Source organism: Nicotiana attenuata, chromosome 11 (assembly GCF_001879085.1).
Source record: "Nicotiana attenuata strain UT chromosome 11, NIATTr2, whole genome shotgun sequence".
In the NCBI taxonomy this organism is placed as follows: Eukaryota; Viridiplantae; Streptophyta; class Magnoliopsida; order Solanales; family Solanaceae; genus Nicotiana; species Nicotiana attenuata.
Genome location: NC_031999.1, coordinates 50,264,835 through 50,278,523, shown reverse-complemented (window position 1 = coordinate 50,278,523; position 13,689 = coordinate 50,264,835). Strand labels below are relative to the sequence as shown.

At 32.8% G+C, this 13,689-nt stretch overlaps 1 protein-coding gene across 4 annotated transcripts; it reads right to left on the bottom strand.

Moving 5' to 3' along the window:
* Positions 10,648 to 13,185, bottom strand: LOC109234509. Of its 4 annotated transcripts, none has more exons than XM_019400531.1 (4): positions 13,070 to 13,185; positions 12,258 to 12,395; positions 11,456 to 11,531; positions 10,648 to 11,006 (listed from the first exon to the last, which is right to left on the bottom strand). In XM_019400531.1, exons 1-4 carry the CDS (start codon positions 13,151 to 13,153, stop codon positions 10,999 to 11,001), a joined length of 306 nt encoding a protein of 101 aa, XP_019256076.1. In that variant the 5' UTR covers positions 13,154 to 13,185; the 3' UTR covers positions 10,648 to 10,998. The 4 variants fall into 4 exon arrangements, with proteins under 4 accessions (XP_019256076.1, XP_019256075.1, XP_019256074.1 ...); XM_019400530.1 differs by having other exon boundaries at positions 10,648 to 11,001; XM_019400529.1 differs by lacking the exon at positions 10,648 to 11,006 and adding an exon at positions 11,044 to 11,090.

Here is a 13,689-nt window from a genome sequence, read left to right as displayed (position 1 = left end):
TTTCCTTCAAACTAATACTATCTTTTTTCTTTTTTCCATATTCATTATATATAATTCACATTCACCACTTATATAATCATTTATTACAAAATTATTTTAAAGGATAAATTAACAAAAAGTGAAATCATTGATATAAGATAATTAAATAAATATTACATCATAGTCAAATTTAATTTAAGTACCACATAAATATTTAAGTTTCGCCTCTATTCTCCCATAAACGCTCGATTAATGCATTACGAAGTGCGAAATGCGCATCTTTATCCTTAATTTTTTTGTGTCGAGTTAAAAATGGTTCAAATCGGTGATCTTCATCTACTACCACTTATATAATCATTTTTATGTATTGTTATAATTTTCTTTTTTAAATTTTAGTTTTCACTTTTTAATTTTAGCAACATTAGATATCTTACATTTGTATTTTTTATTTTTAAATAATGGTTATATTTCTTTTTATATAATTATAATAATAATAAAATTAACGTATAATTTTATATAAATATATATATACAAAAATTAATATATCAGAAAATAGGATATAGAATTAAAATTATAAAGATCTTAATATAAAAATGAATTATATACACAATATATGATAAATTAAAAGTCCAAAAAATAAAAAGTGAATAAAATAATAATAAACCAAATTTGGTGTGATGAATAGTGTTGCACCAAATTTGGTGCAACACTATTCATGCTCTATAATGGTGCAAGATTTGGTGTTCCATTGGAGCAAAAAAAATACCAAATTTTGCACCAAATTTGAATTTGGTGCAACATTTGGTGCAGCCTTAGAGATGGTCTAAACATAATAAAAATTTTGGAAGAGAATTAGTACCTTGAAAAATGAGGTAAAATATGCTACAACTTATTAAAATATATTGATATTGTGTAAGTTTATTGCATTATTAATGTAAATAAATTAAATACGGGGATTCTAAAGGATCTATATATACTATTTGTGAAAACTTATTGTGGCATTACAACATAACCAGTAAATTCTATGACATAATTAACTATGTTACTACTCTTTCTGGTCCAGCATTCACACACAAAGTTATCAATTGTTCCTAAGATAGAACTTGTAGTTAAAAAATATATTTTAACCCCACCACTAGCCAGATAAAGTTATTGCTGGCCAAGGGTGGTCTGCCAAATACTTTTCGCCGGAAAGTTATATATAAACATAAAAAAAAAAAAATTGGTTTCCCACTGCACCAACTAGGGATATACAACTGAATCGAAAAATCGTACCAAATCGAAAAGTCAAACCAAACCGATTAAAAAATCCGACTAGGTTTGGTATTGATTAAAAAAAACCGAACCAAACAGACATATAAATATATAATTTTTATATATACTTTAAAGACTTTATATAGTATTTTCTTTACAAAAATTCTAGAAATATTTGGGATTCTCTTGTGGAATGTAATATTTAATAGAATATAAAGAACTCCATTTTTATTAACCTTAAATAATGGGTTATATGGTCACTTTCTTATCAAGTGTTACTGAAATGCGTCAATTTCTTTGGTCTTCCATGTTCATATGTCAAGATTTATTAAATTCTTGTATCTTTTTCGAATTTAAAGTGGTATTCCAATAATGTAAAATTAAATAGAACTTATCATTAATTAGGTATCATATTGATTTTTATGTTTAATTATTAAATTCGTTTAGCCTTGAAAGTATACATCAACGAAAAATGATTGTCAGACGACTAAAAAATAACTATCATGTGTTATTAACAAAATTCTACCATAAAAATATTTTAATAGATCATATGTTTGTTAATTTTTTTAATTTTTACTAAACATATATTTACTTATAAAAAGTTGAACAAAGTAAGACTGAAATAATATTCATGTAACAAAAAAATCCGAAAACCCGGCAAAACCGAACCAATCCAACCCGATATAGTTAGTTTAGTTTGGTTTTAATAAAACCGAACCAACCCGGTCCATGTACACCCCTAGCACCAACCATCAATTTTCGAGCTACAAGGATGATTTACAATGTTGCAGCTTAGGGCATCTCCAACCTTTACCCCCATTTTGGTCCCCAAAATGGTAATTTTTCCATTTTGGGGACAACTTACTCCAACCATTCCCCCATTTTTTTCCCCCAAAAGAGAATTCTTTTTTATATTCTTCTCTCTTTTCTGTATTATATTATTATCTTTCATCTCAATTTTATTTTTTAATTTCCGTTAAACAAATTCCATCTTTTATTTTCATTAATTTGTAATTTCCATTAAAATAATTCCACAAAATTTTAAATAATATAATTTGTAAGCAAATAATCGGATGGTTGAGGCGATGAATAATGCAAGCGAGGCAAAAAAAAGAAAGAAGTTTTGCCTGTTCAAAAAGAAAAACTAAGAGTAAAAGAAATGAAAGAAGAAATAAAGTTTTAATGATGGATGTGGATTCTATTGTCGACCCGACTCATCGTGAATTTATGCGGCAAGAACGACAACAAATAATGTACAAAAGAAGTCAAAGATATCCACAGTCACAGCCACAACAATCCTCGTCCCTAGTCACTCAATACTATAATGATTTTGGTGTATCTGGAAACGACATATCTCCCTACTAAGTTATTATGCTATTTACCGTAGTTTTAATTTTTATGTATTTTCAATTTTCATGTATTTCCAATTTTAATGTATTTTTAATTTTCACTTTTCAATTTTAGCAACATCTAATGTTTTATATTCGCACCATTTTTTTCAATTTTAGTAACATCCAATATTTTATATTTGCACCATTTATTTTTTGAGATGATTATATATTTTTTATACAATTATAACTTATAATAAAATTAACTTACAAGATTACATAAAAATAATAATTGCACGAAAATTAATTTATCAAAATTATACGCCATAGTTAAGATGTAAAATTAATATTATAAAGATATTACATAAACATAATTAGGTATATATAAAGAGATAAATTAAAATAATTAAATAATAAAATATGCATGAATAGTAATGGGGGAGATGAATAGTGTACTCCCAGATTTGGGGGAACACTATTCATCCGCCATTTTGGGAGCAAAAATGGGGGAGGGTTGGAGCTTTATTATGGCAAAAGTTGCTCCCATTATGGGAAAATGGGTGAGGGTTGGAGATGACCTTACCGAGGACAGGATCTTTGATAAGAGGGTGGGAAGTCGAGAATTAAAGTAGAAGGCTAGTAGGTAATCTAGCGTATCTCCTTTTCATACCTGTACTGTCAATATTATTCTCGTACTTTCTTATACTTAAATTTCTAGTACAACCAGTTGTTTCTTTATTTCCGTTACTTTATTATCTTGTTGTTGTTACTGTTTCTGGTTACTGCTTCCTTTCTATTACTGTATTCTTTTCAATAGTGTTGTGACTATATTTTTCCTGAACCGAGAGTCTGTCGCAAACAGTCTATCTACCTTTATAAGGTGATGGTAATGCTTGCGTACAAACTATTCTTTCCAGATTCCATTTGTGAGATTATATTGAGTTTTTTGTTGTTGTTGTTGTAATATTGATACACAAAGTAATGCAAAAGCTCATTAAAAAAGAAACATGTTGTTGACTCTTAAAATTGCTATGATCTCAAACAAAACGTCATGGACGGAACCCCAAACCCCACCAAAAAAGAATGTGTATTTATAATTTATGAAAAATCACATCAACAAGTCTTTGGCTAACTCAGCAAATATGACTTATTTGGACCATTACTATCATGTTTTAGGTGGTGACAATTCAGAGTAGACGCGGTTTTGACCATTGTTTTGCTATCTTTATCCATAGAAAAATATATTTTGAAATTCGAAATTTCAACATCAAAGAAAAAAAAAAAGAAGTTGTCAAATATTACAATAATTTTAAAGTAAAAATGTCTTAATCTATGATAAAAGTGTTGTGCTTAGGCTAAGTATTTTAAGGGTAAACGTTGGTGTTACGTTACAGGACGGAAAGGGAAAGCAACGACGAAACGCAAATAGGAGTATAATTTTAATGCACTTGACTTAACAACAATGTTTAATTTTATTCCACTCGGATAATAAAATTCAGTAAAAAACCAAAAAGTTAAAAATGTTGACTTAAACACAAATGCCAACTTTTGTCTTAATTGATTGAGATTGAGTAGTTCACTTAAATATTGGGTCCGTGCTTTAACCTTTCCTGTTAAGTCAAGAAAAACAGCCCATAGTTAGATAGTAGATCAACAAAATAGGAAAAATGACATTGTATAACCGCTCTCAATATAATAAACGAAATATATATATTTTTTGTATATCTATATCTATATGTTATATACAAAATATATAAATTATATACTCTTTTACGATTATCAGATGTAAATATTTTTGGCCGCGACTAAAAGTAATCTCTGCCCGACAAAGTACGACAGTGATTAATTCCAAAAGAAGTGGAAACAGAGGGATCTTTCCCGAATTAATAACTTATAGCCTGTTTGGCCAAGTTTTTTTTCGAGAAAGTGCTTTTTGGCCAAGCTTTTAGAAGGAAAAAAAGTGCTTTTGAGGAGAAGCAGAAACAATTTTTGAGAAGCAGAAAAATGTAGCTTCTCTCCAAAAGCACTTTTCTGAGAAGCACTTTTGAGAAAAATACACTTAGAAGCAGTTTTCAAAAGCTTGGCCAAACACTAATTGCTGATCAAAAGTGTTTTTCAAATTAATTAGCCAAACACAAACCGATTCTCACCAAGTACTTTTGAAAAAAGCATTTCTCAAAATAAACAAATTTTAGAAGCTTGGCCAAACAGGCAATTAATCCATCGTTTTCGCTTGTGTGGTAATTGAGTTTTAGTCTTTGTACCCCACGGGGATAAGGTATTAAGGAATGTATTAGTAAAAAATCAGATTAATATGCATTTGGTACTGATAAAAGTCATTTAGCATGAACATATTTTCGTTCCAAGGAAATGCTTTCGATGTTTGGTTGGTGAATGAAAAATAGCTCTTATACAGTACTAAAGATTAATACTAATAAGTAGTAAAGGTTAATACTTATACAGTAGTAAAATGTTGGAATGACAAGGAATCCAAAGACAAGCAATGAATTGGAAAGATGAACTAGCATGGGCTGTAATGCACTATAATGCCAAGAATCCCTCTGTATATCATGTTTGGATGGAGCGGAATCAAAGGGTGTTTAGGCGAACACAAAGAAGTACAGTAAAAATCACAAAGATGATAGTTTAGGAAGTCTTCTATAGAGCAAGCAAGGAGGCAACTATGGGCGGCGTACGCAGAAATTTTTGTAAGCGGTGTCGAAATTTATAAAAGAATTGAAATATAACTTTGATTATCTTACCTTTAGACAAGAAATAACCTTAGTCTATTGATTTTGTTGAGTCTTAAGTTACAAAAGTCTCGAGTATTTGCAAAAGAAAAATGTGCTAGTAGAGGTTTGAACCTTTGACCTCTTAGAGAAAAATCAAGCACATTACCAACATACCAAGACACAATTTATGTCAAGTGGTGTCATTTTTTCTTACTTATCTGTTTCCGTACAGTATTAATACATATATTTAGTAAAATTTTTCGATGAAGCGGTGTCGCGTGACACCGCTTCGGTAAGCATAAATCCGCCCCGTCTATGGCAAGGACGCTGCAGCATCTTAATTTTTATCCTTGAGCATGTAGGTGGGCATTGCAAGGGGGGAATGGATGATGTACAGGAAAATGGAACTGGTGTTCATTTCTCTATTGAGCAGTTTCTTTTCTTTTTTGTTGAGCTGTACATATTTTACTTGATAATAAAGTCTTTATTTACCAAAAAAAAAAAAAAAGATTAATACTAATATTAATATGAAATTAAAAGTTAAGTTTTAAGGAAATAGCTTCCACACCTAAGAGCTTGTTTGGATGGTTGTTCCTGGTTGTATCGTATTGTATTGTTATTCCAAAACAATGTTTGTTTTGATTGTTTCGTTAAAATTGGTTGTATTGTATTGTAAATCCATTGTTCCGGAACAATGAAAAGTCCCTTTTTTTGAAACAACCGATTTGGTGTGGTGGGATCGTTTCCTATTTTTCTTTCCAGTTATGCCCTAACTTATTACTCCACAATTCTATTTTACCCTTTACCTTTTTTTCTATTTTAACTCCAAATCTCCAACTTTTAACCTACTTTTTTCGAGTACTTCTGCCGCCAACGTTAAAGGTGTTTTGCCGCCTTCTATTTTACTTTTTCTCCTAATTTGCTTTTAACTCAATTCTAATTAGTTGTGCTCCTTTGTTTTGCCTTCTTCTGTTCTGCTTTCTTAAGGTGTTTTGCCTTCTTCTGTTTTATTTTTTTAAAATTATTTTATGCATAATTTTTGATAAATTCAATATTTAAATAATTGAGGGTATTTTAGTAAACTTATCAGTTACAGTACAGTGCGATACAGTCAAACCAAACAGCAAAATATTATTTAACAATGACAAACAATACAATCTATTCAAACATTATATTCATAAAACGATACGGTACAATACGATACAGTACAATACAATACATTATAAAACGACGGGGAATAATGATCCAAACAGTCTGTAAGTAAAGGAATTTCTTTTTCCACCTTTGTTGGAAAATCTTTCCGAATAATCAAAAATTGAAAATTTTAACTTTTTCATGCGAAAAAATTATCCAGAATACCAAATTATCCACAAAAAGTTGAAGCCTAGTAAAGTACTTCAAAATTTAGAATCCTAGTATATGGTCCAACTTATGTAAAGAGTTCCAAGGTAAAGATACTTTTCTTTTGGGCCGGTTGCGGGCGAGGAAGGATTCAAACCTTTAACAACGTGGTTCTTAGCCACCTACTCTAATCCTCTGAGCTCCAAGCCCCACCCGGTCTCCACTAGATCTATTCTTGGGAGTACCCTAAAAAAAACCTTTCCTCTCCCCAGTCATTTCGGGTTGGATGCGAAAGAAGTTGCTGCTTTAGATATTTAACACATTTTCAAAAGAATTTTGGAAGGAAAATTACCTCAGAGCAGTTTCAATTAGAATATCTTTTTGGTATCTTCGAAAAAAAACAAAGATTTTTTTCATGTTACATGAAAGAAGTACAAAGGTTTATATAGCCTGTTTGGCCAAGCTTCTCTAAACTGAAAAATATTTTTTTTTTTCTTCAAAGTTGAAATGTTTGGACAAGCTTTTAGAAAGAAAAAAAAGTTTTTTTTGAGTAGAAGCAGAAGCAGTTTTGGAGAAGCAGATTTTGAGAAGCACTTTTGAGAAAATACAAGCTCTTTTTAATAGCTTGGTCAAGCACAAATTGCTGCTTAAAAGTGCTTTTCAAATTATTTAACCAAACACAAACTGCTTTTCACCAAAAGTACTTTTGAAAAACTGATTTTTCCAGCTTGGCCAAATAGGCTATTAGCATGTGAAAATGATGAATAAAGATCAGCTAACATAGATTCCAGTAGTTTCTGGGCAAATACGCAATCCAAAAATTAAAACAAACTGGGCAAATATGGCACACTGCGCTGCATTTAGCATTTCCAAATTAGTGCAGAAGCTGGTAAAAACTAATGTATCTGAACATATATAGTATAACTATAATACTGAATGCCCTTTCCAAGATGATAATTGAATTCGGTATCATTATGGAACTTCATACTCAATTATCCACGGAAGTACAAATTTAAATAGAAACATCCTCCCAAATGTCAGGAAACATCATCTCTCACCATATATCACAAATGTCACGACAAACAAAAGAACACTAAAATGTTAAAGAAACAATCTTGGAGCAAAAAATTAAGCAGAAGCATGTAGTTCAAGACTAGGAGTGGCAAAATGGTTCAAAGAAAACGGTTAACCACCCATATTATCCACTAAAAAATGGGTTGGATAATGAACTTTTTAAAACGGGTCAAATATGGATAAGAACCATATTATCCATTTAGAAAATGGATAACCAATGAGTAACCAATGGATAACCAATGGGTCTAACTTTTACATTTGTAAAGCATCAAATTGGGGGTTCCTCAAGTTAGGGAGACTAAGAATTCTCCCAAAAGTAATCATATACAAGAAGTCATGGATACCGGTTAACCTGTTTTTTACCCGTATTAAATATGGGTCGGGTCGGATAATTGATCCGTTTTTCATTACCCGTTTTACCCGAACCATATCCGACCCGACCCGACCGTTTGTCACTCCTATTTAAGACGCATTAAACCAAAACTGCATATAAATATGCAGTTGTCAAAACTATTTTTCCTCTCTTCTCTTTTCCATATTTAGAGTAAACAACTAAAAAGGATCTAACAGTCGGGGTTTTGACCTGAGTTTACTGTATAAAATAGGATAAACTAGGGAAAACACAAAGTAACAACAACAACAACAACAAACCAAGTGTAATCCCAAAGGTGGGGTCTGGGAAGGTTAAAGCTAGTGTACGCAGACCTTACCCCTACCTGTGAGGGTAGAGAGGTGGTTTCCAATAGACCCTCAGCTTAAAGAAAGTGAAAAAGAAGCAATAGCAATAACAGTAAGCAATAAACAATAAAACGATAGTAGATCAACCAAAGCAAAAGAAATAAGACTAGGAATAAGAATGAAAAACCGAAACACCAGGTAGTAAAAAAAAACACAGAGTAAATCATCTTTATTTGTCAGAACTATGGTTAATAACTCCAAAAAAATGGAAGAGAGAAGACATGATTGGTTCTCCTACTTTACGAAAGTAACCAGTGGGATGATAGTGTGGTTACTAACTTAACTTTGTTTACACAATTCAGCAGTCATAAATTGAACTATAGTAATAACTTATTCATAAATACTATAGAGGTGTTGAACCAGTTGGACACCTTAAAAATGGAGACAGTACTCCTCTCTTGAATACTGTAATTGATTTAGATTAAAACTCAAGCCAAACATACATTTTGGTTATCTCTATATTTCCTGCTTGATATAAATCTAATTTTATTGTTGTAAAAGCACGCAAAACAAGTCTTTGTCAAGCTAAAATCATCAGAGGACATAGGGGTAGTCACTTTAGTACTTTAAGATTCTTTAGCTCTCTTCGGGTTTTAAAACACAAGCTAAAATCCCCAAAAACTTGATGTATTCTTTGGTTATGCACTCTTTTTGTTGCTGGAATCTACGTTTCTCTCCTCGGGTTCTATTCTTAGATCCCTGAACTTCGGTGACTGATTTAGCTGGTTCTCTGAACAATCCCAATGTTTACTGAAGTAAATTTCACTCCTAATTTCCATAAAACTATCTGCGCTAAATAGAGAAATGACAAAAAAATACAGAGTACATAAAGAAATGCTAAAGTAAGGCACTAAAGAACAGAACTAACTGAGTTTGGCTAATGGCTTTTATCTTTAATGCATGAGCATCTGAAATTCCTCTAGAACTAGCTAGGCATACCAAATCCTTCTAGTAGGGTTTCTGGTTCTCAAAGTAAATTTTTTAAAATCTGTTGAAGTGCGTCATCTGTTTCAACAGAAGTAGTTCCGATAGTTGCAATAAATAGTGTAAAAATTAATGGGAACAAGAAGGAGCAATGACCAAAAAGAATTTAATCAGTGTGAGATGACTGAAAATTGTAAACTCAAGGAAGAGTTCATCGCTGTCTTGGGAGAAGTTGCTGTAGTAAATGGAATGTAGAATTAAGAACACAGAGAAGAATGTATAGCAGAGCAAAATTCACATTAGACGCTCCAAATAGAATCTCAATTAAAGAGATTTGAGATAGGACTTAATGAATTTAAAATTCGACAAATAATACAAACATGTTTAACACCCATGGAGAATGATACTTCTACCATTTCAAGTCCCCTGTCAAACATAAGGCATACAACTTGTAACTTCAAATTATGTTCTTGAGACAGCCAATCCACTCTGTTTAGTTTCTCACAATCAAAAATAGTCAACACCAAGCAAAGAGATCGGTGTAGTTAGACAAACTCAACAGGTTACCCGTAGTGATTTTAGATACACCCCTGTCCAACGTGCGAACTAGAATGAAACCACAAAACATAGAAACGTTCAGCCCATGAAGATCTCAAATTCCCAAACACTACCCAACTGAAAGACCATGCTGGCTTTCCAACATAAGGATGCAAAGAATTAAAACTTAATTTATCGCTATGAACCACAAGGAAAATTTAGCAGGAACATGCTAAGACCATTTAACAAAGAACTAGATACATCAATTTTCCCCGGCCTTCATTTTTTACAAGTATTTTCCATAATATTTCGTAAAGGGAAAACTGATATTAACGGAACTCATTCCCTTTCTTTTAGGAATACAAACCCTAGAAAAGACAGATCTGCGTGATCTCAAGGTCATAGCACTCCTTGAAAGGGGTTATAGTGGAAAACAAGAGTGGTTAATGTCACAGGAGTGGAAGTGTAAGTTCAACTGCTTCCACTTTCTGTCCCACTACATTCAAGGGGATATACACAATCACATTCAGCTCACAGAACATTTACAGGAGTTTCACATGTTTAAGATACACTATATGAAGCAAAAAGAACAAACAAGAAGCAAGGGACAGAAGTTCAAAGATGCAGAACAGGAGCTCTTGTTTCAAAGAAGAAAATGAGCAGAAAAGTTAACCTAAAAACACAGAGCATCCAAGTGTCAACCACAACGAAAGGACATAATCTTGCAACTACACACATGAGAAGCAGAAAAACACTTCATATAAATAAATCTATCTTGGTAGAACGCCTGTTCCGCAGGCGAAACAAGGCATCAAACTATGTCAAGCAGGCGAAACAAGGCATCAAACTATGTCAACCTTCACCTTTGTGAGTTAAAATACATTCTCAGAATCTTCTTAACTAGAGTTCAAACTAGCAACCAATATTAAAAGAAGCAGGCTCCTCAAATGGCCAATCTCTAGGGATTTGGCACATCTAATACTCTTGCTCTTGCTTGGAAGTTTATCAATGTTCAAAACAAGAATCATCCAACAAATTTACCATGATAAATGACTAACTCATTCACTTGTCACTTCCTTAGGGGCCAAGCATTACTGCCCTGCGAGAATAGTTCAAGACAAGCCAATGAGGCGAAATTACTTTGAACCTTTTCAGAACAATCTTTTGTACCTCCTCAAAAGAGCTGAAGAGAGACAAAGAAAATCCAATAAACTACGAAGTTTCACTAATGAAGACTTACTACCAATCATTCACATGAAAACTTAATAGGTAAAAGCAACAGCAATAAGATGGCAACCATACAAATGCAAGTATGTGATTGCTTTTCTAAATAACAGATACACAATTCATTTGCTCCTTGTCTACCAATTTTACTTATTACAACTACTCATGATGCAATTGAAAGTCCCCCATCGCTGTACAACCACAAAATTTACCAGAGACCGACATCAAGAAACCACTCGCCTATATATCCAAAATAGCCACAAATTTGCTATCAACAGGAACAAGGGGGTTTGAAAGTATAAGGCTGTGGAAGTGACAACGGACCTCTCCTTGACTCATTATCATCCAAAAGCCTCTGAACTTTCTTCTTAGCACAGTACTGCCTATCAAAATGCTTCACCTATTATACAGAAAAACATACTAATTAAAACCTAAAACAGCAGGGTAGAAAGTTAACATGCTTCTCAGTTTGGTACACTGGAAAGCTATTTGAAAAATGAAGGAACTGAGTTCTTTATTATTTTACTTTCAACCAATTACACACTCTTTCTTTCCTTTATTTTACTGCAATTTTCTGAAGAAATAAGTACATTTGCTATCAGCTTTCTCAATATCCAAATGAAATCCTCCAGAAAACTAAAACCCACCAATCCAATCAATCAATCCGTTACGCCTCAATCCCAAACTAGTTGGGTTAGACTATGTGTGTATTTGGTTTGACGGAACTCATTTTTCTTGGACAATATTTCCGGGGTTTGGTTGGGAGTGAAATATATACATGTTAAAGATTATTACTGATATTAACAAATCGGAGAGTGTTTTGATGAAATTATCAAATGCTAAAGATTAATAATAACATAAAAGTGAAGATTATTGTACGGAAAATGCCTTATGCTCATACGTGCGTGAAGTCATTTCCGATGGAAAATGTTTTTTCCTTGGTAAATAACTTCCATCATACCAAATACCAGAAAATAACTTCCTCAGGAGAATGTGAAAAGGAGTTCCTTACTACCAAACACACCCTATGTGAATCAATTATATCCATCTATTTCATTCAAAACCCAATCAATTATATCTATCTCAGTATTCTTAAACCTTACTGAGATTAAAAAGAAAAACTCACCCAAGTGGGTCGGCATTGCTTCACATAATCCTGCCTAGTTTTCTTGCAATCAGTTGGGTATAACAGCCCTACAGTCCCGATTTCAGTGGGCTTCTTGTTCGATTCTTTCTCCAGGCATGAATAAAATGCATCTCTCGCCTTCAATACCACAAATTCATTTCCCCCTTATTAGCTTTATCAATATTGATCACGATTCATACGAACATTAAAATAAAACACAAAATCACTACAACTGTCCAACCGAACACTGTGCTTTCAGCTCGTAATCACACACACACACACGCACATAAGTCTTTTAGAATGTGTATATAATTTATACATTTTATCATTATTGATCACAATTCATACGAACATTAAAATTAAAATAAAACAAAATATTACTACAGCTGGTCCAGCCGAACCCAGTGGTTTCAGCTCGTAACCCCACTCACACACACACGTTAGTTCTTCAAAATGTGTATATAGTTTACGCATTTTATCAATATTGATCAAAATTCCTACGAACAATAAAATAAAAGAATATTAGTACAACTGCTCCAACCGAACACAGTGCTTTCAGCTCGTAATCACACACACACACACATAATTTTTTTAAGATGTGTATATAATTTAACACATTTTAAAAGGGGCTTAAGTTATATACAGTGATGATCAGTATTATTTTATATAGCAGGTTAGTTACTACATTTACAATCTTATGAATTAATGTTGACCTAGAAATTTACCTATAATTACCTTATAACTAACATGATAGTGTAAAAAATTGTTTCGCATAAAACTTAAAAGTCTTTTAGTAGAGAAAACAAGCGTACCTTGTAGCAAGAAATTCGAGCTTTGGTGAGAACATCGGTGTGGATTTTGTCAGTGAGTTGTGATGTGTACGCTTCCAACGCCATTGTTAAACTGCAATTTTGAAATTGGGGAAGAATTGTTTTTAGGCGTTAAAAGTACAGTATATATATTTCTTGAAGAACAAGCTAGAATGTTGATACAGGCCCAATAACTGGGATGGGCCATTACTAGCGTAGTGGGCTAATAATATTTGGGCCGTTTGGGTTGAAGCAGCTGGCTCAAACAAAATATCATGGGCCTTTCATTTCATTTCAAATGTTACCCAGGAAGTGAACGGGGATGTGAGGCTTGATACGCAAGTCATTCTCAGGAGAGAGAGTTTCGGATATTTGGGGTCTATAATTCAGAATGATGGGAAGATTGATGACACATCGTATCGAAGCAGGGTGGATGAATTGGAAGTTCGCTTTTCGGTGTCTTGTGCGATAAGAATGTGTCGTTGAGACTTAAGGGTAAGTTCTACAAGGTAGTGGTTAGACTGTCTATGTTGTATGAGGTAGACTGCTGGCCAGTCAAGAACTCCCATGTCCAGCAAATGAAAGTAGCTGAAATGAGGATGTTGAGATTGATGTGTGGGCAT